This window comes from Aedes albopictus, chromosome 1 (assembly GCF_035046485.1).
Source record: "Aedes albopictus strain Foshan chromosome 1, AalbF5, whole genome shotgun sequence".
NCBI classification, from domain to species: domain Eukaryota; kingdom Metazoa; phylum Arthropoda; class Insecta; order Diptera; family Culicidae; genus Aedes; species Aedes albopictus.
In genome coordinates this window covers 170,285,603-170,312,178 of record NC_085136.1, presented here as the reverse complement: position 1 = coordinate 170,312,178, position 26,576 = coordinate 170,285,603, and the positions used below count along the sequence as shown (strand labels likewise).

Below are 26,576 nucleotides of genomic sequence, written 5' to 3'. Positions count from 1 at the left end.
ACCGTGCATCAGTTACTTTGGCTTAGCGTGTAGCTAGCTGGGACTTTTTAGTTTCCTGCACGCCATCTGTTGATGTTTTTTTAAAGTCGCGCATAACTGCCACGCTAAGAAAAAGTCACTCAGCTGCAACTGGCGGCGCTGTCACATTTCGAATCGGGTATAAATTTGCCGTTTTTTACATTTTGGCGCTAGTGTCACCAAGTGTGCACACTAGGGTAAGAAATCAAACTTTGAACTAGTCAAATTGTAATCTTAATTTGAACCATTTCGAAATTCATTAAAACGACGTACTTTTTAGGCAAATATTGTCCCGAAAAAGATGTTAAACAGCTTTCCGTAATATAACCTGATAGACTTTAAAATCATTGAAAAAAGCGTTTTTGTCATGGAAAACAGGCAATTGAAAAATCACTGTGATTTCATCCATTTCCCCCCAGAGAAAGCACATTTTCGGTGCACTCGTACAGCTCATGCATTGTATCACACTCAATATGTGAACACGTCAAATGAAAGCTTATTTATCGTAGAATCTACAAACCGAATAATATTCCGCATTATTTATCATAAAATTATCAAATTTAAGTAATTCTTACTTCCAAGTCTTGGAGAATGTTATCTTAAGTTGAACCATTTGTAATCTAAATTTGAACTAGTAAACGAGGGCGAGCTTCCCGTGTTGGCCTGCAGACTGCGCTAGTGGATGTTTTGTTTACTCTTGGGGGATGAAAAATTCCAAATTTAGTTTCCAAGTTTCTGAAGAGTTTAGAACATTCTTAGTTGAAATTCCACTGCCTAATGAAAAAATAGTTATGAGAATTAGCAGATTCATGTGTTTTTCTATTGTTCAGCACGAAATTAGCTGTTGTGGGAGATGCTCGAGCTGCTGCCGCCAGTAGTTCAAATTAAGATTAAAATTGGTTCAAATTATGATTACGATGGTTCAAATTAAGATTAAAATCATTTTTGATGAAAAATTGAACATTTCAATGAAATTCGGTGCAAATACAAACTTTTTATCATTTAACAGAAAGCTTATACCCGTGGCTTTCATGTACATAAGATTTTGCTGTAGTAAATTATTTCCATGTAGGAGAAAAAATCACTTAAAATTTGCACTGCTTCAGAAAGCCGAAGTTTGGTTCAAATTTTGATTACCTGCCCTAGTATAATTCCACCAAGAGAACGTGGATTGTTTTACATGGAAAACAATAGTTGAATTCTTGTTTAACTTATATCTTATTGAAAATAAACGAATAGGGGCAAACGTTTGTTTGTTTCTCTCGTACCCATTGAGAGGTCTCGGACATGGTGCATAAACTTTGTTTATTAACAGATTGTAATTTTAGCTTATTAAACCGACTGTTCCGCAGTAAAACTAAATGCCCACTTGCTCACTAGCCCTGGTACGAGTTCGCGAATTGTAGCGTGGTTTGTACAAATCGTCACTGCTATAGCGCTTCGCTTTGAGAATGCCATTATTGTTGTTTCCCGGTGATTCTTTACCCTCGGTCAGCGGCTTGACGTCGGAAATGTCCACGGTGAGGATTGCTAAAAGTAAAAACAAGATAAAAATTACTAACGTATTTATTCTGTTAGAAAAAAAAACATATACATACCGGTGCTGGTAATGGCTTTTGGCTTGGGTAGTCCTACTCGTCTTGCTTTCCTTACATTATTTGGTGTGTTAAAACTTTCCTTACAAGGTTGAACGATTTCATCGTCTGTAAAATTAAAAGATTATAGGTTAGATCTTGGATATATCTTGGATACAACTAGCATTTAAGCACCTTATTACGTACTATGAGTAATATATGTCGATGAAACCCATAGAGTAGATCTTGTTGATTCACACCAGTCTCACTTTTTAAACATGCTCCCTGTTGCGGTAAATTTTGTCGAAAATTTACGTTTAATGATGTTTATCGTTAATATAACGGTCATTTTCAAGGAAATATGCCCAAGTTGAGCTTTCTTGCAAATTTCTGACCATATCATGACTAAAATTTTATTGTTTTAGCCTAAGTACATTTGGTACAATACTTGGGATAACAAAAATTTAACCTTAAAACTCTATTTAGCTATTCTGTCCCTATTCGCATAACAGTCCCATGTTTGCTGGGTTTCCTATTCACTTGGGACTGTTGTGCGAATGTGGGCAGTATTGTAGAATGATAAACTTTTTGAACATTTTTTCTTGCGTGCCGGAGCAAACGGATTTCAGAAAACGGAAGTACCGTGGGGTGCCCTAATTTCACGCGGGGCCAAATTTCGCTCATTGATCATATTTAGACGGGTCTGTGTCATTTGGCATAAAGCTATTTGGCATAAGGCCCTTTGGCATAAGGTCACTTGGCATAATGGACACTTGGCATAATAAAGAAGGGTGCATTTATATTATGCCAAATGGCCATTATGCTAAATGACCGTTATGCCAAGTGACCTTATGCCAAACGACCTTATGCCAAATGACTCTGCCAAATGTCCCGCTCCCTATTTAGACATCATAATCATAAAAACAATTGTTCCAACTTCACTTTAACTATACTATCTAAAGTAAAATTTGGACAATGCAACGATTACTTCTATGATTATGTTCTCTAAATATTAACAGTGAGCGAAATTTGGACCCGCGCGAAATTAGGGCACCCCACGGTATACTGCTAGACTTATAAAAACAAATAGAAAATAACGTTATTCTAAACCGTATGCATTATTTAATCAGTAATATGTGGCCCTTCAAAAGATGCATTCATTATAAAAATATGAATCACAGATATTAAATAAAATTCAATTTTCTAAATCAGTATTTTGTATGAGAACTTATTGGACACGGTGTAATTAATTATTTATTTTTGCGGCTTACCAGCCGAGTGGAAGTTTTACTTAAATCCAAAAGCAAGACTTTACAAATACTGGCTTGAGTGAGAAATGGATAAATTGGAGGGGAATTTGCGAAAAAGTTACTCGTTCTCTCGGTGAGACTCGAACTCACGACTCCTACTCACTAGAAAGGCGCGTTGCCAACTACACCACGAGCTTTTGGAATTCAGTAAACATCCACTCGGCTGGTAAGCCGCAAAAATCGATAATTAAGCAATTTGTCCATTTCTCACTCACGACAGTATTTGTAATGTCTAGCTTTTAGATGTGAAACCTATTTTAGATTTTTGAAACCAAACTTTGATATTATTGAGTTCCCAGTCAACTAGTGATCGCATAAGATGATGAGTGGAGGCGATATGCGTACATTTTATATGCGCCTAAATGGAGGCATGCACGCATATGGCCTCTATCATCTTATGCTACATCTTGTACGATTACTGGTTGTCTGGGTTTTCAATATGATATCAGAATGATAACTAATCTACCCGCTCCTCCTATCTGTGATTCATAATACCATTTCACCTGTTTGCGCAGTCACCTACTTTTTACACATGTTTAACTGATTATTCACCTACCTGTTTTAGACGCCTGCTGATCCTCTTTGTCAATCCGTTGTACCGGGAGGCACGCTTCAAAATCGATTTCTGTAGAAGCGGCAGCGTTAGGAGGCGATCGCGATTGTTTTCTCTTCGATGTTCGTTGCTTGGGTGTTGTTGCTTTTTCGACCAGCTCTGAGGCTCTCTCGATACTATCGGTTGAAGCTGATGATTTCACTACTGCTACTGATGGCACCGGTGATTGCTGTTTCTGCTCCTTGAAGCTGTGTGGGTGGTCACCGGCGTCTGACTTGGAAACTGATGGCTGGTCGTTTATGGGATCAGCCAATTCCACGGTCATTGTTTCTTCGTCTTCGTTGTCTGGAAATATATTTCGTGCACTCTTTTCGTGGCGAGGTGTTGAATCCAACGAATATAGTCGGCTCTCATTTTGCTTGAAATCATCTGGGACAGCAACGCCGGCGGTCCTATGTCGCAAGAACTCTAGTAAATCTTTTTTTTCGCCAAATATTTGATCATCTTCTGGAAGATACCGTAAGTCCGATTCTTCCTCAAAGCTACTATTGGGCTTCGACGCTTTTTGTCTGACCGGCGACGAAATGATCGGCCCTGAACTATTCCTATTGGCATCGCAAACAAATTCCAGTTCAATTCCTTGATCGTCCTGATCATTTCCATTTTCGGTGATCAGCTTTTTAGCGAGAGCCATTGCTTGTTCTCGCTTCTTTTTCTCCTCTCGCTCGATCTGCCTTCGGACTTTCATGATTTTACGAGCCTCGCTGAAGTTGGATGCGATCTTCGGTTTACGTATTCTATTCTTGGCGACGTCCAAGCCTTGTTGGATTTTGTCCAGTGTTCTTTCGTCACCGCGCAATTGCTTCTCACCGATCAGCAACTCAAGATCCATGTTATCTCCATTGGTTAACATTTGATCTACGATTACAGGCTGGGTAGTCAAAGTGACCAAATCATCCGGATTGGTGATAGGGAAGGTGTGAGGTGCAGTTTGAACTATTTCGTCGTCGTCGTCGTCAACAACGCTTGAAACAGTCGCTTGGGCAAACTGTTGTTCATTGGCTTCAATTACCTTCGCCAGCTCTGTCGGTTCCAGAACAATGACACCTTCTTCTAAATTATCAAATGAGTCGACTTCTGGTAGAACTGGCTCTACATCGTCATGATCTGTTTCTCCATTTTTACCCAATTTTGCCGGCTTATCGAAAGAAAAGGCAAAGACATCCATATTACTGGTAGCATTTTTGCGATCGACATCCTTCGGTGATTTGTGAATGGGTTTCTTCGTCTTTTTAATTGTTTTATGAGAACATTCAGTCGACTTCAATTTGCTTGAAGATTTTGCCAAAATCATTGCCAATTTGTCCATTTTCTTCGGATTATCATGCATTTGATCCTCATGAAATCCTTCAAAGCTTGATTCTAACGAATCGTTCAACTGAGCTTGACTATCCTGGTTTCCTTCGCCACGTTTTTCACTATTTTGTGCATCTCTCCCGGTATCCTGAGCAGGTTCTCCAGATCGAACCGAACCTTGTCCGGAAGCCCTAGAATATTTACCACATTCAGCCCCATCGTTTGAGTCTCTATCTGTTGATCGACGTCGTTTTGTTGGCTTTTCGTGTGAACTGTAATGGTCATCGTCTTCCTTACGCTTGTCATGAGTTTTTCTCGAATTTCCACTGTTTGAGTTGCTATTTCCGTTTTCGTGCTTGCGATCTCGATCTCGATCAGATCTGCGACTGCTGGTGCTACTTGGCTTTTGTTTTCGGTCGTCCCGCGAAGACGAACCGTGACGATGCGATGATGAATGTCGCTTACGGTCGCTGTCACGTCCACGGTGACGATCCTTACGTGAATCTCCGTCAGCAACATGTTGCTGAATGGCAGCCAAACTGATAACTTCCACCGGCGATGAATCCATTTTGTCGACATCCGGTGCCGACTGGGTACTATGCTCATCATTCAACGGTGTCTTAGCAGAATCGCCGTTGTCCACTTGGTCGCTGGTGTCTAAAGTTTTCTGTTCCAGAGTAGAATCTTCACAAATTCTCAAGGATCGTTCCGAGTGGGATGAGTTTTCCTCGAATCTGGCCGGAGCCAACGGTGAAGATCCAATCCGATGCTGTTCCTCCGGTTCTGTCGGCTCGTCTCTAGCGTAACCTGTTGAACGATTATAAATTAAATAATAATCTGATGAACATGTGGGATGAAAATTCAATGATTCATAAAGGCAGCTTTCTGAATTTTGTGCTTTCAATTTTTCTTATATTTGATTGAGACAAACTCTACTTCTCTCAACAAAGATTAATGTTCCTAAGCACTTCTACTGTTGTTATCTAAAAGCTTTCTTTGGCAATACCAATGTTTGCATTAAAGTATCGTGTTACCAATGATGTTTTGAATCACCTGACAATCGTTTGACTCATTTTCTCTCGTTAACTCGCTTGAGAAGCTTATTATTAAAACATAACGTTCGGCAAACTTGTAAGATAGTTTTTTTATGTTTTTATTAACGTGTATTTAACTTACAATTCTACACTTTTGTAAGTTACTGTTTTTCCTACAAATATCATTAAGGATAGGTACTACCTATATTCTAACTCCCATTCGAGAGATTTGTGGAATTTACGTCGGCATAGGACTCGGACGGAGCTAGATCATTTATGTGTGTGTAGTTTTTAGTTATAAATAAATGTAGTTTTGTGTAATAAATTTTACGATATGTGTATCAAGTAATAAATAATGTTATCAAGTCAAATCGAGAAACTGAGTTTATGGACGGAGCCTGAAGAAACTCCTCTTAAAACCGCCCAGGAAGATATCCGAAAGATTATTCGAGCCCAAGGAAATCACGCCCAGCTGCGAAATACAGTTTACATCGAAAGGAAAGTAAATACCAGCTCCCACGTCCTTGGTGATGATTGTAGAAAAAACATTACCCTACAAGTTGGTCGAACATCCCACAATAAGCTTCTGATTTGAGTAGACAAACGAGTCCAACAATTGTCAGGTGATTCAAAATATCCTTGCCTGACGTCCTTCAAATTTAAACTTACCGTCATTATTACCAGAACCCGATCTGCCGGTGAATCTTTCTCCTAGCTCGCCTTCTAGTTCCGTGCCAAGATATCTGTTCCGATCAGTACCTTTAAAGTCGTACGCTTCCTGCCGCAAATCGAAGTTGGATTTTTGGGGCTCCAACTCCGAACTAGCACCCGGATCACCATCGTTGCTATCGGATAGTTCACCTTCTTCCTCGTTGGAGTTTTCATTGAACTTTGGCATCTGTGCTTCTTCCGTTATGTCTAGCCGGGGATCTCCCAATTTATCTTGCTCTTGTTGTTGTTGCTGGCCAGTAGTTTCCGAGTTGGTGATGATGGATAATCGACTGTTGCTAGATACCTGTGACAACTGAGAATCGTTCTGTGCGATTTCCGGGCTTACTTTTCCCGGACTGTTACCGGCCATACCCGAAACGCTGACCAGTATTTCGTTAACATTATTCGCTTGCTGTTTATCAGCAGGTTCGAAACCAACTTGCTCGGATACTGACTCGTTCACCAATTCATCCTCAACGGATTCCTGGGACGTCAGACCACTAATGGCCGAGGCATGCGAGTCATTACTTTCGTATTTCGTCTGGCTAGGAGGCCGCGTTTCCAGTGGTTCAAAGGCCGGCGACTCGAAATCATCAATGTTTTCCTTCAGCTCTTCATGTTGGTTAGGCTCCATCGGCGGATGTATGTCCGATGAAGCACTCGATGACTTTTTGTCCGAATCGGGACTTACAGCTTCCAAATCTTCCGGTAGGAAATCAGTTTGCACATCCAAGCCACCACTTCCGTTAACAGCCGGCTTCGGCTTTTCGATGCCCAGATAGTTGTACACTATATCCTCCACTTTGGGATGGAATACGGTTGATATTTTGGGGTTGACTACCTGGTCGACGATGCGCTCGACGCCGGTTTCCAAAAATCCGGAGCTACAACAAAAATTATAAGTTTTAATAAATGTAAACCAAAATCATTTTCTGTTTTTTTTTTATGAAAAGTATAGAAGTAAAAAAATACATAAAACAGGCTTTACCCTCTCCCATGGTTGCTCTCTAGAGCACCATTAGACTCTAGAGCATTTCGACAAACTCGTGATAAACGGACCCATGTAACCACGAAGCCGTATATAAGTGCATCATTTTTGCCATATATTTATATTTAAAATTGTGAATATAATGCTACATTACTTTGAACATCCCATTGAAGCAATATTAAAGTCGAAAAGGGTCCCACTAAAATCAAATTAGTGTCAAATATTGCAGCACGTTGACAACCATTGCTAAAGTAACATAAATGAATGTGCTGTACATTTGCATTTGCACATGCTTAATGCGTGCAACACGAAAAACCAAAACAAAAATCTATTTTTAGCACCGTTTCGTTATCGGCGGTACTAATGCCCCTACACATGAATGTTTTAAACATTTTTTTTTTGTTGCCGGGTCGGGAGTCGAACCAGAAGTGTTGAAGACTGCTGGATATAAGTTCCATACGCGCTGGCACCTTGGACCGTTTCTGCTGCAGTGATAATAACAGATATTTCATTAACTAAAAGGAAACTGTTAAGATGTCTTTTAAAGAGCAAAACAAACGTCAAAAATAATAACCCTTAAAACTACAGAAGGATTTTTGGAAATCTTAATGTAAACATGCGGGACGAACATGGGAAACAGCAAATATTCACTCATATTTCATCACAGACAACGTTTTTATCTACACGTTATGGTTTCATGGGTATTATACGAGTATGCTACGTTTTGAAAATTAAAACATTTAGGCGAATCCTACGCTTTTAGAGTGAGCGAAGTTTGGACCCATTTTGAACGAAATTTGGCCCTTTCAAACAAATTAAAAATAATGCTGTAACTAACTTGTATAATGTGAAGTTGCCTAATTTATATTTTTCTTGGGAGCTACAGTGCCAGAACTAAATATTATTGAAAAAATTGTTCTGATATACTTTATGGTAAAATTTCAGTCGTTTAGTCGACAATTCTTAAGTGCGCGAAATATGGGCACCACAGGGTAAATGGTCCGAGGATAGCACGTTCATGGTAATAGGTTTGGACATGTCTATAATGTTGTTAGGCAGAACAAGATCTAGGGTTGACGGTTTCACCCTACCGGTTGGAATGAACGAGGGAGAATCTGGAAAGTTGACGAAGAAACCACCATGAGCGGCTTCCTGGAGCAATATATTTCCCGCTTTGTTATTATTCTCGCAGTTCCAGAATCGTTAAAATCTCCGAGTCTGAGCATCGCCGACTTCCGGGAAAATATGCAGCAATTATACCTATTTGGCTGTTGTCAGTAGAAACAGATACTCCAACGGCTTCTATTGTTTTCGTGGCGACACTGATTGGGTAAAAAAAGTTGTAAATTCAAAATGTATGTATGTAATTGTTTTTGACCCCAGCTTAGGCTGGAAAGATACCGTAAATAAAATAAAATATAAAAACAAAAGAACTATAAATGCATTAAAATATAGAATTTTGAACAGCTATGGTTTGTCAAAGTTCAACCGAAGATCATAATTATCATTATAACAAACAGATTTATAATAAGTAAAAAGAAAATCGTGTTAAGTACCGTCAAACGGGGTGACTTGCAACACTTTTCAGCTTCAACTAACAAAACTGTTGATTGAACTCAATTTTAAAATTGAAACTATTTGTAATAGTTTTAAATAGAGTGAACAGGTTATAGATTGATTTATTTTTTCATGTTAAAAAAGCCAAATAAGGTCGTTTTTGGTACAAGACGTCGTGCGGGGTGACTTGCAACAGCCAATGCAGACAAGCATAAGTCAAGCATAAGTAAAAATTGTGGCTACTACTCAGATAGTATGTGCACCTTATTGTTCAACTGAGTTTTGGTATGTAAACGTCCGATTTTTATATTTTGTAGATAAACATAGACAGAAGACATCAAGTGTTGCAAGTCACCTCGCCGTTGCAAGTCACCCCGTTTGACACTTTTATTTATTTATTTATTTGACGTCAATCATTCGTAGACCGTTAGTTACATAAGTAAGCTTAGTTGTACATTTTATATTGCACTATTCCACTTAACAATATTTATTAAGTTCCTTGGTTTTGAGTATCATAAAAGTATTTTTTCAATTTTGTCCGCGTTATGGTAAGATCAATCCTTTCACAATGTTGATTATAAGTGGACATCATCTGATTTAGTGGACCGAATTTAGCGTAATTACTACGGTGAAAATCTACAGCAAATAAGTATCTACTACGCAGTTGGCGAGTTGGAGCATATAAATTTAATTTTGACAATATACTAGACGAATCAATGCGTTGAGTGGCAACATCATTGATAAACGACACCATCGCACACTCTCGGCGCCTTTTCAATGTTTGGAGATTAATTAACAAACAACATGATTCATAAGATGGCAGAGGCATTACAGACCAACCTAAGTTACGTAATGCATATAGTAAAAACTGACGTTGAATTGACTCTACGTTCTTCATATTTTTTAGTATAAGGCGACCAAACAACACAACAGTATTCTAAAATTGAACGTACATAAGAAACATAAAGTGTTTTGAGTGTATAAGGATCTTGAAAATGATAGCTAAAACGTTTTATAAAATTAGGCATGTTGTCTGCTCTATGAGTAATTGCATTATAATGATCCACAAATGTTAGTTTGGAGTCTAAAACAATCCCTAGATCTTTTATTTTCTCACAACGTGTAACATATTCGCTTCCTAATACTACTGGAAAACTTGGTGTGTTTTGTTTCCTACTGTAACTTATAATATTACATTTTTTTTTTACATTAAGCTCCAATAAACTTTTGCAGTACCGCGTATGAAAAACTTTTATTTCATTCTGAAAAACTATGTAGTCATCGTCATTATTGATCTCCAAGAATAGCTTCATATCATCACCCGAATAAAAAATACTGTTGAAAAACCGAACGTTGTATTGTAACAGTACAATTTAGAACCATTTTGTTACAATAAACACCACTGTAAAAATAAAAAATACAAAAACAATAAGATGTAATGTAAACACCATTCAGTGAATTGTAAATAAGATTTTTACAATATATTATACAGGTTGTTAAGTATCGTAACAATACAAAAAAATATTTTTCTGCATATATATTTTTTTGCAAAACCATACATTTTATTGTAAATGAATTGTTCGAAATACTGATACGTGGGCTTTAATATACCGTATATTGTATGGTACATGTAGTTTCAAACAATAAAATGTACCGTAAATATATTGTTTTTAATTGTAATTTCACTACTGGCTATACATTTAATCAAAAGGTTTAGGAATCGTTCTCTTTTGTTATGTTGTATTGTTCTACATTAGATAAACCATATAATGTTATATTATCTACAAATACAGAAAGAATAGTGTTGAACTCATCCACTGATTTATGGTAATCTGGCATGCGTCTTTCCGGGTTGACCTACATTCGTATTCCTCTCATCGCACTCTACATACCTAGCCCGCAATATCTCTTGGATCTGCTGTCCTTAGGACACTCGGTTTACCACTTATTTAAACATTTTATTGACTTTAAATAGATGTTTCAACTTATTCACTTTTTCTCTTTCATTTCCTTTGCAACAAAAAAGTCACGCACATCAACAAAAGAAAATCTAAAACTGAATAAATAATTAAAAATGCACGGAAAAAGATTGTTTCGAAATAGTGAATGGTTCAAACGTAAGAAAAACAGTATAATATATTGTTACATAAAGATCAGATGTAAATGTATAGTAGCTGCAATGTGCACAGCTTCTAGCGAACCATTCCATTACAATACACTATATTGTAGCTGGTACACTGTATGGTACAGGAATGGTTTTTACCAAATACCCTATGGTTAGTTTTTATCCGGGCAGCGTATATAAGAATCCTCAATTTATTTAAAACAAAATAAATGTCATTAACATATAAAATAAAAAGAAGAGGACCTAAATGTGAGCCTTGGGGTACACCCGAAGTAACCTGAATTGGATTAGATTTTTGCTCTTTGAATTTTACTATTTGCTGACGATCAGTTAAATATGACTTAATCCAGGTAAGGAGACTTATTTCAATCCCCATTTTTTTCAAGCTTGTGAATCAACATAGGAATGTCAAGTTTATCGAAGGCTTTACTAAAGTCAGTGTAGAGTGCCTCAACATGATTACCGTTATCCATTACATTCAATGAGTAATTTACAAATTCCAAAAGGTTGGTAGTAGTTGAACGGCCTTTAAAAAAGCCGTGTTGAGCGTTTGTTATCCGATTTTCTATTTGGCCAAACATAGTTTTATTAATGATTGATTCGAACAGTTTTGGAATACATGAAATAATTGCAATGCCACGATAGTTGCGGACATCAGCTTTTTTGCCTGACTTATAAATTGGTATTAGGAAGGATTTTTTCCATTCCCTAGAAAAAACACCAGAATCGAGTGACATATTAAATAACCAAAATAAAGGAGTTGTGAGCTCGATTGCTAAATTTTTCATAAATACTGGTGGAATTCCATCTGGTCCTGGCCCTTTATTGCCGTCTAAATTCTTAAGACCTAGCAAAATGTCTTGAACATTAATATGGCTAACACCAACATCTCTTGAAAATTCAGGAAAATGTGAAAAATACGCGAAATCACGATCATTGTCTGAGAAATTCGAATACGTTTCTTGGAAAAAAGTTGCAAAAAGATTGCAAATTTCTTCAGAAGTATTTCCTTCTTTTTCATCTAATGTCATTTTTGATGGAAAGCTACATGATTTTAGTTTAGTCTTGACGTAATTGAAGAAGTTCTTAGGACATAATTTTATTTCATTTTCTGTTTTTAGATTGTACTCAGTAAAGGCTGTCGAAATAGCAACATTAAGTTGATCGGCTGTTTGGGCTCGTTCGGAAGTTAACCATCAATGTTAACTTCTTTTCCCAATCAGCCTAGATAGCTGTGTAGTGTCGGTAGCGGTTGTCTCAATTGGCTAAGAATAACACTACGGATCACCTGATCCAGTGGTAAGAGTCCACTAAACAGGTGACCCCTAATTCATGGTGTTATGCGGCTTTATGCTTACCGTGCCAAGGAATGAATGGTTAGGGGGATCTAATAAAAACCTAACCACAAACGGAGCCTGTGGAGAATTAGGGCGTCCTCCACAGTATTACGCCCTTACTGCGCTAACCGGAGCAATAGTGCAGCGGACCTTGCGTTTCTCCGAGATAATCAGTTGCCTTTCTTAAGTCTCAAATTTGAGGCTAAATAAGGGCGGGATTATTCAAATGTTGTAAATTAACTTACATTACTACCTATATGGGTCCGCTCAATGCGTTTCCGCCATTATTGGCGTTTTTCAATTGACACCGAATGGGTTTGTCGTTGATGTTTCCTTTTTGTGCTGTGATTGTGAAGAGTGTAATCCTGTCTAGTTTGGGTAGTGGCTACGGCTAGGAAACCTCAGATCAATTTTCAACGTAAAAAGCGTACGTGGCCCAAGTGGCTCTACTTCAAAAAGCTCATTTTCGTAGGGTAACTTCTGTATAGGTTACCTTGTGAACCCAGTTTTGCTTCTTTCATTATAAATGAAGTGTCGTGCCTCGAGCATGCTATATCTTAGAATAACGTTAACAGTATTTTTCAACCGTTCCTTATGGATGCCTTCAAGCAAGCTCTTGTATTCAGCATATTTTTGCTGATATTTGGCAGTATTGCTACGATGATTACATCATCTGAAGTAGCTCAAACACTAATTTGAGATGCTTCAGTTTGATGGATTACTTAGGTAGTCCAGTTCATGGATAACTTAATATAGAATTGCACCTAACCAATCTCTGCATGAGCAGAATTTGTCATGAGTTGACTGATTGGCATGTGTCAGATGAGGAGTCTCCATTTGACCTTCTTTGCACTTTTGAGTGTTCCATTGCAAAATTTGCGTATTCAGGCGTCCCTGCTCAACAAACTAGGGAACCTGTACTAATTGGTTGCGACCACATTTTGTGGATAACTCGCTTCCATTGCTACTCCAAGAGAGTTTTATTGTGGTTTTGTACCTTCAACGCCCTCCGCTGTGGTATACCATAGCTATTGCTTTGAAAGAAGCTTGTCCTCTGCGGTCTGTGCGGACTGCAAGAGATATTCCTGAATTGAACTCTGATCTGTTCAAGTTCAATATATCTTCGGATAAACCATTCTTTTGTATAGTTACAAATCTCTAGTCTCCGCTTGAGAATTATAGCTATATAATCGTCTTAGTGGGCCCTAAAAAGCTCTGCTTAATTCAAATCTCCAGGAGGAAATGGGGTTTTGTCCTGTTTTTCTCTAGAGGGATTTGAGTATTTCAAACATGTGTTGAACTCTTGTAGTTTTCTATGCGGTATTTTCATGGCGTGAAATTACTTCACAGTTTTATCCCGAAAGGGTGCGTGTGTTGTGTAAAGATGGAATGAGTTTCAGATTTATCTGGTTACATTGTTCTTTCTGAAATGCTTGAGACGCATTGTCGATTATCACATCTGTGATGTTCGTCTGGCTGACATGCCTATTCATGTGAACTCACTGTCTGTCTGTCTTCTTGGCGTAACGTCCTCATTGGGACAAAGCCTGCTTCTCAGCTTAGTGTTCTATGAGCACTTCCACAGTTATTAACTGAGAGCTTCCTCTGCCAATGACCATTTTGCATGCGTATGTCGTGTGGCAGGCACGAAGATACTCTATGCCCAAGGAAGTCAAGGAAATTTCCTTTACGAAAAGATCCTGGACCGACCGGGAATCGAACCCGTCACCCTCAGCATGGTCATGCTGAATACCCGTGCGTTTACCGCCTCGGCTATATGGGCCCTATTAGTGAACTCACATGCCTCCCAATTTGGGATGTCCACAGTGACTCTTTTACACAAAGTTGTATATGTTTTCAAGAAAGTACTCGCTCAAACGTAGGTTTTGCTTGGGTGATTTCTTGAATATTGAGGATGCTTTCGATGCCGTTCCTTTCAATGTCACATTGAAAGTCGCGTGACGTCACAAGCTACCTCCAATGAGCTATAGGCTCTATTTACGCTTATGCGTTTTACAGTGTCTTTTTCAGGGCACTGATTAAACCCGTTGTGGTATGGGCTATGAGCTCTCGTTGCGTTTATGCGTTCATTCCCTTTTCTAGGGTACCCCTTCCTATTTCATCACCTTTCCCTTTCCTAATCCCATCCCATCCCTTGTCCCATTCTCCCTCAGGTAAATGATGAAATAGGCTTATATGTATGGCGATGGCACAAATGTCCCAAATGGAGGATAACGTGCCTCTGGAGCCGGCCTTCTGATACCTGATAAACATTAAGTTGATCACATATATCCAAATATTTCACCAAATTGACATGATTCTCATTAATAGACCATTCCCGTCAAATTTTTTTATGTGCTCTACGGCTTTCCGACAATTTATTGAGCAAACTTTCCTAAAGAACCCATATGTTTTGAAGCCTCTAACTATTGCAAAACAATGAAAAACCTGCGAAGTAGCACTTTAGCCCTATAGTCTCCTATAATTATTTTTTCCACAAAACCCGATGAACCCCTATCTCCCCTATTGCTTTTTTGGAGAGATGCGGAGAATTTTCAATCAGCTGGCTGTCAAATATGACGTTTGATATTTTTGTTTTGATCTGCTCTGAACACCATGAAAACAAATAAAAACTAGTCACTTTTTTTAGTCGAAGCTGCTGCAGCATCCTCCGGGTAAGAACGAGATCCGGTACACTTCCGAAGCAACGGGCGCTGGTCAAGCCCGTTACAACCGGTATGCCCCTGTGCCGATGCACTTGCAGTCGAGCTAGCTGGCGATACACCAAAGAAAAATCCTGTCTTGGGGGCGGCATCGGAACTTCGTGGGACTCGGAAGCTGAGTTTGGTGCAAGAAGAGCATGATGCTGGTCTACTTCCAAAGGAGAAGAAAGATCCATCTTCCGGTGTAGAACTAGCGACACGCGCACGCGGGATGCTTTATTTCTCATGTACGAGCTGTATTCCTTCTTTTTGGCCGATTGTTGCACCACAAGGACTTTGAATTCCGATCGGAGCTGTAGGGGCATGGATTTGATAGCAGCTGAAACGGCTGCTGTGCCCGCCGTGCCGGTGATGAAGCTATGCCTGTACCAGGTTTAGCCTGCTCACAATAGACACATTTTAGCTTATCTGAATCGCTCCGGGCGACAAGCCCGTGCACAAGGGGGGGGTTTTGGGTGTTAAACCCTCCCCATTACCACCGCTCCATACACTAGGCGCCCCTCCGCCTTTTGCCAAAATTGGGAAAAACCCCTCCCTTGGCGCCACTTCTGTGCACGGGCCTGCCGGGCGATGCAATTTGTGCACTTCCATTTAGCCGACGAGCCGGTCAGTTTGAAGGTGCTAAAGAATTCAGAAACGGAGCCGATACTAAGCGGAACTGGAGCTACCGATTTAGGTACCGTAATCCGGGGTAACATTGATCAGAAATTTCTATCTTTCTTGAATAATTCTCTTGTTAAAGCAAACGTTACATGTTTTATATTTTTAAAACAAGTACTGGCCCTCTGAGTATGTGCTAAGCTACTCGAAAAAGTATTGTAAAACTTTAAAACATGTTAAAATAAGATATTTAATAAAATTTTTGATTATATTGATTTGGGGTAACATTGATCATGTCAGTGATCAATGTTCATTTGTGTTGAAAACACACTTACTTACTAAATTCGGGGTCGCTGATTTCGAATATGTTGTCCAAATTCTTACAAATTATGTACTTTTTAAGTTATTTTAGGATTTAAATCCTCTAAATCACGAATAACGCCTAAAGGTAGGCAATGGCTTAAGGAATTGATAGCCTACTTGTAATAAATCGTATATTTTACTGAAAAATAGCATTTTCATAAAAGTTTCATTTATTAAATCCAACTCTAGGATATCATATTGAAGTAATACAGTGATTTCGAACCTCATATTGTATCTAGTATTTACACCAAGCATGAATGTTTGACAATGCATCTCATTGCGCTACGAAACACAGTTATGGAAAAATCGATTTAATTCAATGTTTATGAAATTCAATTTTCATAAATTGCATGTCATTTAATAGCTAAATGATAGCAGATTACGATATACCATTCCATAGCAGAAACTGATTCAATGTAAAATGCTTGTTTGAACATTTCATGAGGTAGGTCAAGCTGATCAATGTTACCCCGCTGATCAATGATACCCCGGATTACGGTACTGAAAACGTCCAAGCAACTGCCGGTTTTCAGCTCGAGAACCGCGGAACTGCTTTTTGGAGCATCCAGACAATTACCACTTTTCAACGGTTTGTATTGGGTCGGTTTGTGCAGAACCGTGCTGCTGCTGGTTTCAGTGGCCATCCGCTGAACGGACTCAGTATTGGTTTGAAGACGATTCATCTGTAGCAACTGGGACATTATTGGTGTTTGAAGCTCGGTGCCGAATGGCTTATTCATTGAGAAGCTGGAACATCCGGTGGCACTCATTGGACGACTGTTCGGTATTCGGGAAGTAGACATTCGGATGCTGCGCTTCATGCTTCCTGGTTGGAGCGCTTCCGTGTCTGCACAAATCTGGCTACCTGCGTGGACGTCAGCGTACTTATTCAAACAAGCAACTTTCAAGATTCGATCAACGGGCCGAAATGTTGGACCAGAATCTCCAAGATCTATTTGGCCGTATTCGAGAGTGCAGAAGTGTCCGATGCCAGATTGGTGTTGGAAGATAAAATAAATCGACAGGGACGACGACGGCCTTATGCCATGCCTTTTTGTTGACCATCCCGACGACTGCTATAGACTGACGCCTCACTCTACATCGTCTCCCGTTGTAAAACGGAGAGCTGGGTTCTTTAATGGTATCCAATTTTTTCCACAATCGTTATATTAAGCCGTAAATAAAATTGAAATACAATTTTTTATTATATTTAGTGCACAAGAGCTATTTTTGAAATTCAATCGAGTTTTGTGTGAGGAAAATTTATTCTTCGTTTTGAGCTGTAACTGTATCGATTGAACCAGGGATTGAACTGTTATCCGTTTTATTCACAGAAAAAAACATCAAAATAAAGAAATTTTAACATAATATAATAGTGTTATAGGTATCAAGAAAATGCGCTTTTTTATTAAGCTACAGAAAACAACAATACATTATTCACTATACAACCCAATTGGCAACCAAACTGCTATTATTGCTGCCCAACGACATGGGACGATGCATTGAACGCTGGCCGTCCGGATTTACCGGAGCTCTTCCGCAGGCTCTATTTCTATTTCCAATAATCCAATAAATATTTCTATTTCCAATAATTGCGACAAAAAGCAAGAATGCGACCGTGGACTTTAAACCTCTTACTCCGACTGTGACCCATGAATCCGGATAACCATCTATCGGTATCGGATGTCCCCTCATCTGAATCGAGTTCAGATAAGATACGCAACTACTCTCCGTCGCGCTCTCGTCCAAATTTGGAATGCAAATTGTCCTCTTTCCGTAGCTCTTCAATAGCTCCTTCCTCCTGCAGCTGTCGCTGCTGCGTCTGCAGAGGGAACATCCAACCGACGGTGCCGGAGATTCCGACGTTTAATGATCCGATAAGTGAAATGTTCAGATGTTTCCGATTACCAATTGCTCAGATTTGCATGCGCTATAGGATCGATACCGATAGGCTGTCTTTGGCTTCCCCCCGGGCATCCTGCTTCTCCCAAATCGGCGGCACACTGGAAACACCGAAATATGGTGCCGTGACTCGATTATTGTTTTGTAACCAATCAAACTGGTACGCTGCAGAGGACGATTTAACGCTTGCTGCTGCTGCTGTGGGATGTGGGAGGCGTCAACGAGGAGAATGCATTCCGGTAATATTGGAGGAGTTTTACACCTGATGTTGCCGCTGGAACCGCACTGCGACAATCGATGGCAGATTTTCGTACCACTAGACCCTGGACTGGGCTCAGATCCTCGTTGAAATTGACCTAGGTGGCAATCTGGCAAGATCAATAAAATGTGTTAACGAATCATATGAGTAAAATAAAAATATAGGTACTTACAAATCTCTCCTCTATTAGCTTCTTTCCCAACTTGAAAGGGCAAGACATTCGTCCTCGCGATCGTACTATTTCACTGCTGCTACCGTTCGGCATTCGTTTGTTCCGATTCCTCGAAGCCCCGTCGCATTTGGTTGCCTTTTCTCAAAAGGTTTCCATTTCGGCCAATTGGTAATCCAGAACTTCCGCTGTTGCTCGTTGATGCCGCTGCATATCGGAATCGGGAGATTCATACTTTGTCCGGGTAAACAGCAACGTTTTGCCTGCGCCGTGGTGTGCCAGGATGTTCACATTTTCACGTTCGCCGTCCTCGTAGGTATTTGAGATGAGCGGGAGTCCGTGTAGACGGAATTTCTTTTTGGTGGCACCGAAATTGCGATGAACAGCAATTCCAATCCGGATCCTTTTTTCCGAAGCGAGTTGCGAGCGGGTTTGACATTTTAAAATGTAAATATGTCAAGTTGACGACAGGGTTGGAAGCAAATCTCCACACTCAAAAACGTCTCCACAGACCAAGGAGAATACATTTTACTAAGGTGGCGCAGATAAACATTGCAAACCACTGGTTGTCTCTTCCACTCTTCTGGTGTTCTTATGCAACTAAAATAGTGACGTCACTATTGCAGTTCCATAAGAACACCAGAAGAATGGAAGAGACAACCAGTGGTTTGCAATGTTTATCTGCGCCACCTTAGTAAAATGTATTCTCCTTGTCCACAGACAAGGGGTGGGCACACTACTTCGCACGGCGATTTTTATATAAAATTGGAGAGATTTTTCGAGTTTTCAAAAAATTGTATGAAAATCAGGAAGACATATAAAAAAATTTTAAAAACGGCAATGATCATGGAAACCAGTTGCCTTTCGAGGAAAAATATAAAAAAGGGGGGTTAGGTCAGACGGGAATGGTCTATTGTGTAAGCTTTATGTGCTTTTTGCTTACGATTTTTAAGGTTAATGATTTGCTTGTTAAACCAAATGGGATTCTTCGAATCGAAACTAATTCAATTTAATTCGCTTTATTTTAGAGACTTTCAGCCTTGGGCTGGTTCATCTCTGGAGGAATCGAAACTTCTACGCTTCCTATCATTTATTTAGTTAACATCAAATTCATGATAATACTGAATCAACAATTTGCCGCCATAATACTCGATTTGCAGCTGCAGCTCTCCAACGTCGGTCACGCCCAACACTCGCCAGATCACGCTCCACCTGGTCCGCCCATCGTGCTCTCTGCGCTCCACGCCTTCTTGTACCAACCGGATGGTTAGCAAACACCAACTTTGCAGGGTTGTTGTCCGGCATTCTTACAACATGCCCTGCCCATCGTATCCTTCCGGCTTTGGCCACTTTCTGGATGCTGGGTTCGCCGTAAAGTGCAGCGAGCTCGTGGTTCATCCTTCTCCGCCACACACCGTTCTCCTGTACGCCGCCGAAGATCGTCCTTAGCACCCGTCGCTCGAAAACTCCGAGTGCTTGCATGTCCTCCTCGAGCATCGTCCACGTCTCGTGCCCGTAGAGAACCACCGGTCTTATTAACGTCTTGTACATGGTACATTTGGTGCGGGGGTGAATCTTTTTTGACCGCAGTTTCTTCTGGAGCCCATAGTAGGCACGACTTCCACTGATGATGCGCCTTCGTATTTCACGGCTCACGTCATTGTCAGCCGTTAGCAAGGAACCGAGGTAGACGAATTCTTCTACCACCTCGAAAGTATCCCCGTCTATCGTAACATTGCTGCCAAGGCTTGTCCTGTCTCGCTCAGTCCCACCTACCAGCATGTACTTTGTCTTAGCCGCATTCACCACCAGCCCGACCTTTGCTGCTTCACGTTTCAGGCGGGTGTATTGTTCTGCCACCGTTCCAAATGTTCTAGCAATAATATCCATGTCATCCGCAAAACAGACAAATTGGCTGGATTTCGTGAAGATCGTACCCCGGCTGTTGAGCCCGGCTCGTCGCATAACACCTTCCAGGGCAATGTTGAATAGTAGGCAGGAAAGTCCATCACCTTGTCGTAGTCCCCGTCGAGATTCAAATGAACTGGATACTTCACCCGAAATCCTTACGCTGTTCTGCACACCGTCCATCGTTGCTCTTATCAGTCTAGTCAGCTTCCCGGGAAAGCTGTTCTCGTCCATAATTTTCCATAGCTCTGTGCGGTCGATACTGTCGTATGCCGCTTTGAAGTCGATGAACAGGTGATGCGTTGGGACCTGGTATTCACGGCATTTCTGGAGGATTTGCCGTACGGTGAAGATCTGGTCCGTTGTCGACCGGCCGTCGATGAAACCGGCTTGGTAACTTCCCACGAACTCATTTACTTTAGGTGAAAGACGACGGAAGATGATCTGGGATAGCACTTTATAGACGGCATTCAAAATGGTGATCGCTCGAAAGTTCTCACACATTAACTTGTCGCCTTTCTTGTGGATGGGACAGATTATCCCTTCCTTCCACTCCTCCGGTAGCTGTTCGGTTTCCCAGATCTTGACTACTAACTGGTGCAGACAGGTGGCCAACTTTTCCGGGCCCATCTTGATGAGTTCTGCTGCGATACCGTCCTTACCAGCCGCTTTGTTGTTTTTGAGCTGGTGGATGGCATCCTTAACTTCCCTCAGCGTGGGAGTTGGTTCGTTCCCGTCCTCTGCTGCACCAACATAGTCATTTCCTCCGCTGCCTTGGTCCTCCGTGCCTACATTCTCTTCGCCATTCAGGTGCTCGTCGAAGTGCTGCTTCCACCTTTCGATCACCTCACGTTTGTCCGTCAGGAGGCTCCCATCCTTATCCCTGCATATTTCGGCTTGCAGCACGTAGCCTTTGCGGGATGCGTTGAGCTTCTGATAGAACTTCCGTGTTTCCTGTGAACGGCACAGCAGTTCCATTTCCTCGCACTCCGCTTCTTCCAGGCAGCGCTTTTTCTCCCGGAAGAGACGGGTCTGCTGCTTCCGCTTCTGTCTGTATCGCTCCACATTCTGTCGGGTTCCATGCTGCAGCATTACCGCCCGCGCTGCATCCTTCTCCTCCAGAACCGCTCTGCACTCCTCGTCGAACCAATCGTTTCGTCGACTCCGTTCTACATACCCGATAGTGCTCTCGGCTGCGTTGTTGATGGCTGCTTTGACTGTACTCCAGCAGTCCTCTAGAGGGGCCACATCGAGCACACCCTCGTCCGGCAACGCTGCCTCGAGATTCTGCGCGTATGCGGTGGCGACATCTGGTTGCTTCAGTCGCTCTAGATCGTACCGGGGCGGCCGCCGGTACTGTACATTGTTAATAACGGAGAGTTTTGGGCGCAGTTTAACCATCACCAGATAGTGATCAGAGTCGATATTAGCGCCACGATAGGTCCTGACGTCGATAATGTCGGAGAAGTGCCGTCCATCAATCAGAACGTGGTCGATTTGCGATTCCGTTTGTTGTGGTGATCTCCAGGTGTAACGATACGGGAGGCTGTGCTGGAAGAAGGTGCTACGAATGGCCATGTTCTTGGAGGCGGCGAAATCGATGAGGCGTAGGCCATTTTCGTTCGTCAGCTGGTGGGCGCTGAACTTTCCAATTGTCGGTCTGAATTCCTACGCTTCCTAATAACCGGGATTTCTTCCTGAATAATTTCCCGTAACAACTTATAAAAAACTTCAACAGCAGTTTCAATATTCTGTTGATTTTTCAAGACAGATTGCCAATTTGCCCTATTTAGTTTTTGTCTGATATTAGAATAATTTGCTCTGCTGTAATCGAAAACATTTTCGTAAACACTTTCATCTGGAAAGTGATTTTTATGCAAAAACACAGAAAACTCGATTGCTGTATGAAAAGCCTCGTTTTTCCACAAAGGCACTAACGACTTATTTACGCAAAAGTCTTCATGAATGTTTGTCAATAAAAAATCTAGATAACAATTTCGCCTGTTTTTAACATGATTGATTTGATTAAGACCTAGGCATGCAAGCTTCTCGAAAATGAATTGTAATGTTTCATTCTCCCCTATGACTGGTAAAAGGATACTCTCATTTTCGAAATCTGGAATGAAATCGACACTGTTCTGATTAAAATCACCGTAAAGGTGTACTTTATATTCGGGAGGAAGTTTAGATAGGATTTCTTCCGCTGCATGGAAGAAGACTTCGTATGTAGATTTACAAGCTTGATCTGGGGGAAAGTAAACTGTTGCAAAAATATGAATATCACCATTAAAATTCGCTTTAACCCACACATGTTCGAATTCTCTGAATTTGGGTGAGATAATGATTTCGGAATTAAAATTGGAGGAGATAGCAACGAGCACTCCTCCACCCGATTTTTTCTGTGTCAAGTTTAAATCACGATCACTACGGAAAACATTATAGTTACTACCAAAAATTTCTTCACTTTTAACGCTGTCATTCCAACTTGTTTCGGTTCCCAAAATAACCGAAAATGAGGAGCTTAAAATATTTTTATGAATTTCGCTCATTTTTGATGCGCTTTTCATGCGATTAAAATTTTGACAATAAATTAGGATTTCTGTAACTGTAGAAATTAATGGTAATATGCTATTCACGTTTGAACTTGACGGTGAATTGTCATAATTAAAACTAATTACCTCTCTTTGCTGAAGAGAAGTGCTCAAGTCCGAGTTCTAGTGTAGGATCGTTGTCAACCTTCGAAGGTTCCGTCAGTTCCATTGAAAACACGAATGGTTGCATGCCCCGCCTGCTTCGCAGGTTGCAGCTGATGAAGTTCTTGGTGCCATCCGGTTCGGGGGAGGTACTGCAACGGGACGCTGATGTGCTTCATTCGATGGATATGGGTTTAAAATTTCTCCTCGTTTAAACTGGATTGTCGGTCGATAGCTCGTTGGCGGTCTTGAAAAACGATCCTTCGCTGCCGCAAGCAGTTCTCTATCCGATAGTAGTTCACGATTCCGTTGATTATAATTAGTACGCGCATTGTAATCCCGTTGTCGGTTGGTTCTGTCATTGCCATTATTCGGGGGAGCTGGGTGATTTAATTGTTTTCGTTCATTACGTCGGGACTGTCTCTTGCGCCTCTTAGCTTTATCAGCTTGTTTCTGCTGAATTGACCGATGCGATACTCGCCTGTCGTAGTCCGTCCAATTAGCTTTCCAAATACTTTTTGAGCCAAGTTTGCGCCATCCGGAATTGTCTTGGTTAGTGGTCATTACTGCATTGAGTTCGGCATGTAGACTGGGGGAGGTATCTATAGATACAATGTCTGCGTTAGGTGCTGGTGTCATGTTCGCCGATATCGCTTTCAACTCGTTTAATATGTCAAGTTCAAACATCGGGTTACTCCGCATAGGCTCCAAAGAAGTGATGTCCAAAGTCAAAGACGACAGCTCCCTTACGTCCTTGCTCAGAGTTTTGACCTCGTCGGATAAAATTGTTACCATCGATTTCACAGCCGTAGATATGTTTTGTTTTGATGACTCCCGCTCCTTATCAAACAGTGCGGTAATATGATTCTTGACGGTGTTCACGTTGCCAGTGGAACAGCTGCTTTTCGCCATCGCAAGCTGATTTTTTATATCCGTAACTAGCAGTTCCAGGCAGTCAACGGCTTCATCGATTACGCCCATGTTACTTTGTTTAATTGAGGTGCGATTAATCACCTCCGTGTTTTTGTTGATCTGTGCAGTTAGTATTTCTTGTTGATCTACAAGTGACTTCAAATCTAAACTAGTGGCTACAATGTTTTGGCAGGAGCTGCAGCACGGCAACACGAACGATGAGGTATCCGTCCTTCTGTCGTTTTTACGAAGCGAGCATCTTTGCACATTTATGCCAATGCACGCGGGATGAAATTGACGCGAACACCCTATGCATGACCACAGAGTTAAGTCAGCGGCAGTTTCTGACAGACAAATTTTGCAGCTCATTTTAACTTACACTTGATTACACGATACGTACGACCGAAAATGAAAATGAAACGTATGCTACAATTAAAAAGGTGCGCGACCGGGAGCGATTAAAAAACGCGTCCGAACTGATTGACGATCGATTATACTGCTGTTCCTATTTGAATTGGCTTCTTTAACGGTGTTGTGATAATTTGATATTCTGTATCTGCATGTCAAACTGAGCCGAAATCCAAATTTTCATGAATTTTGGAGTCCAGGGACCTATTTAAAACTCACTTTGAAGTTTGTATGGGAGTGATTTGCCGAATCACCCCTCGTCGCAGTTTGTACTTAGCGGAGCTGTCAAACAGTTACCCAGCTGTTAAAGGGCGATTTAAAAAATCTCTTTTATAATGATTTTAGGTAGGGTATCGCGCCACTTGGGCGGTGGCTTCTATATTCGTCTGTTTTCCACTATAACTCAGTCAATTTTGAATCAATTGACTTGAAATGTTGTACACGGGTAGATACTACACCTATCTCACAGCATTCCAAAAATTGTGTCAATTGGTTCAAATTTGACTGAGTTGTAGCGCAAAACAGACGAAAATAGAAGCCACCGCCCAAGTGGCGCGATTCCCTACCAAAACAAAGTTCTAAAAATCTGAAAAAAATCATAGTGACTCAGAAAAAGATGCTCTTTTGTATAAAATCAAAAAATCAATACATTTTTCAAAATTTAAAAACCTAATTTTACTAAGAATTTGCAACCTTTGACAGATACGTATTTCGACATCAACTGTAAAGGTCGTCTTCAGTGTTTTGTACTTGACTCGACTCAAGATTTATAATATTTTTTATGGAGAAAAATTGATTTACAACCACCCCAATCGTAATCTTCTTTGGTTTTAACCCTCGAGCGATCGCGCTGTTGTATTTTGTACAACACGTCGAAAAAATCTCGCTTTTTGTACTCAGCATTAGCGTGGTGCTGACGAAGGTGGCCAACCGTGCGAGTTACGGAAGGTTAACAATAAACATCAAAATGTTGACTTATTTCTTTTGGTAATTTAATATGTACATATGAAGACTAGGTTAATGTAGGAAAACCAGTACTTTATCGTTTTTCGTATAGAAAATTTTAAGAGACAAGATTACGTCCATATGAGATAAAACGCAAGAAACTATATTCCATAACGATTAAAACGTAGTCCTACGTTAACATGCTATAGCTTCCAGGTAAACTTGGAAAGTAATACCAAAACGGCAACTAGGAACACATTTTTCGATACTTACTCTATGATATTCTTCCGCAGCTTCTCCCGTAGCTGGTTCTTGTGGCGAATGTTGTCGCTCCACTTCTGCTGAGAGAGAAATTTGCTCACCGAGCTTTCCACCCGCTGCCGGAGGTTCTGGTAGGCCGGTTTGGTGTCGACGTCCGCCAAACACTCCTTTCGAAACTGATCGAACAGACCTTGAGATTTGACCTCCTTCACTATCGCATCGATAAAGTTCGGATCGTCGGCCAAATTATTGTCCATTTTGATTTTTTTCGACTTCCTTACGTTTTGATGCGTAAAAAATTGCTCGATTTCGTCAGCCTTGGAGCACACAATATCGAGGTCGTCGTTTCTCGCTGAACTGATAGCTTTCTCGGAACTATAATAGTTCGACTAGTTAATACAAGTAAAGTTTAATAATCAACGATAAATTTTAGTCGGAAACAGGATTTTTTAACAGCAAAAAACACTATAATTCTTTTCACGGCACCACAACCAAAATAAACGCGTAAAAATGTTATGATTGCTTTTTCTGCCTCTTGGTCTTCTTGTTTGGCGGCGAAAGGTCGACTGTTTTGACGTGCGTGAAAGATGAATGCCGACCTGGGTTGTCATCATGAACTCGTTGGCAGCTATAAGGATCGTAGGTTGGCAGTGCACCCAGTGCACGCAGTGCAGGACGCACCAGGGTTCAGCGTGAATGAGGAGGAAGCCTCGGAGGAAGCAGACAAACAGACGTACAAGATTATTTCATAACTGGAATCTCCGCCCTCAAATTATTCGAAATTCAAAACTTCATAATTTCCTGAGTGTCACGGACTGACTCAATATGCTCTCTCATCGGGAGCCAAACATTGAAGATGGAAGTTATGTT

General features: G+C 40.8%; 1 protein-coding gene across 2 annotated transcripts; it reads right to left on the bottom strand.

The window, feature by feature from the left end:
- Nucleotides 1-1,304: 1,304 nt before the first annotated feature.
- LOC109406924 (biorientation of chromosomes in cell division protein 1-like 1) lies at nt 1,305-26,269 on the bottom strand. 2 transcript variants are annotated; one of them, XM_019679925.3, is made up of 5 exons: nt 25,719-26,268; nt 6,515-7,440; nt 3,459-5,618; nt 1,617-1,721; nt 1,305-1,548 (listed from the first exon to the last, which is right to left on the bottom strand). In XM_019679925.3, exons 1-5 carry the CDS (start codon nt 25,961-25,963, stop codon nt 1,376-1,378), a joined length of 3,609 nt encoding a protein of 1,202 aa, XP_019535470.3. In that variant the 5' UTR covers nt 25,964-26,268; the 3' UTR covers nt 1,305-1,375. The 2 variants fall into 2 exon arrangements, with proteins under 2 accessions (XP_019535470.3, XP_062701798.1); XM_062845814.1 differs by lacking the exon at nt 1,617-1,721 and having other exon boundaries at nt 25,719-26,269.
- Nucleotides 26,270-26,576: the final 307 nt, after the last annotated feature.

Coding starts and splice junctions, on each gene's coding strand:
- LOC109406924 (XM_019679925.3), bottom strand. CDS start 25,963: ATGGACAATAATTTGGCCGACGATCCGAACTTTATCGATGCGATAGTG. Junction 7,441..25,718: donor CTGCGGAAGAATATCATAGA/GTAAGTATCGAA, acceptor TTTTTGTTGTAG/CTCCGGATTTTTGGAAACCG. Junction 5,619..6,514: donor GGGTTCTGGTAATAATGACG/GTAAGTTTAAAT, acceptor ATCGTTCAACAG/GTTACGCTAGAGACGAGCCG.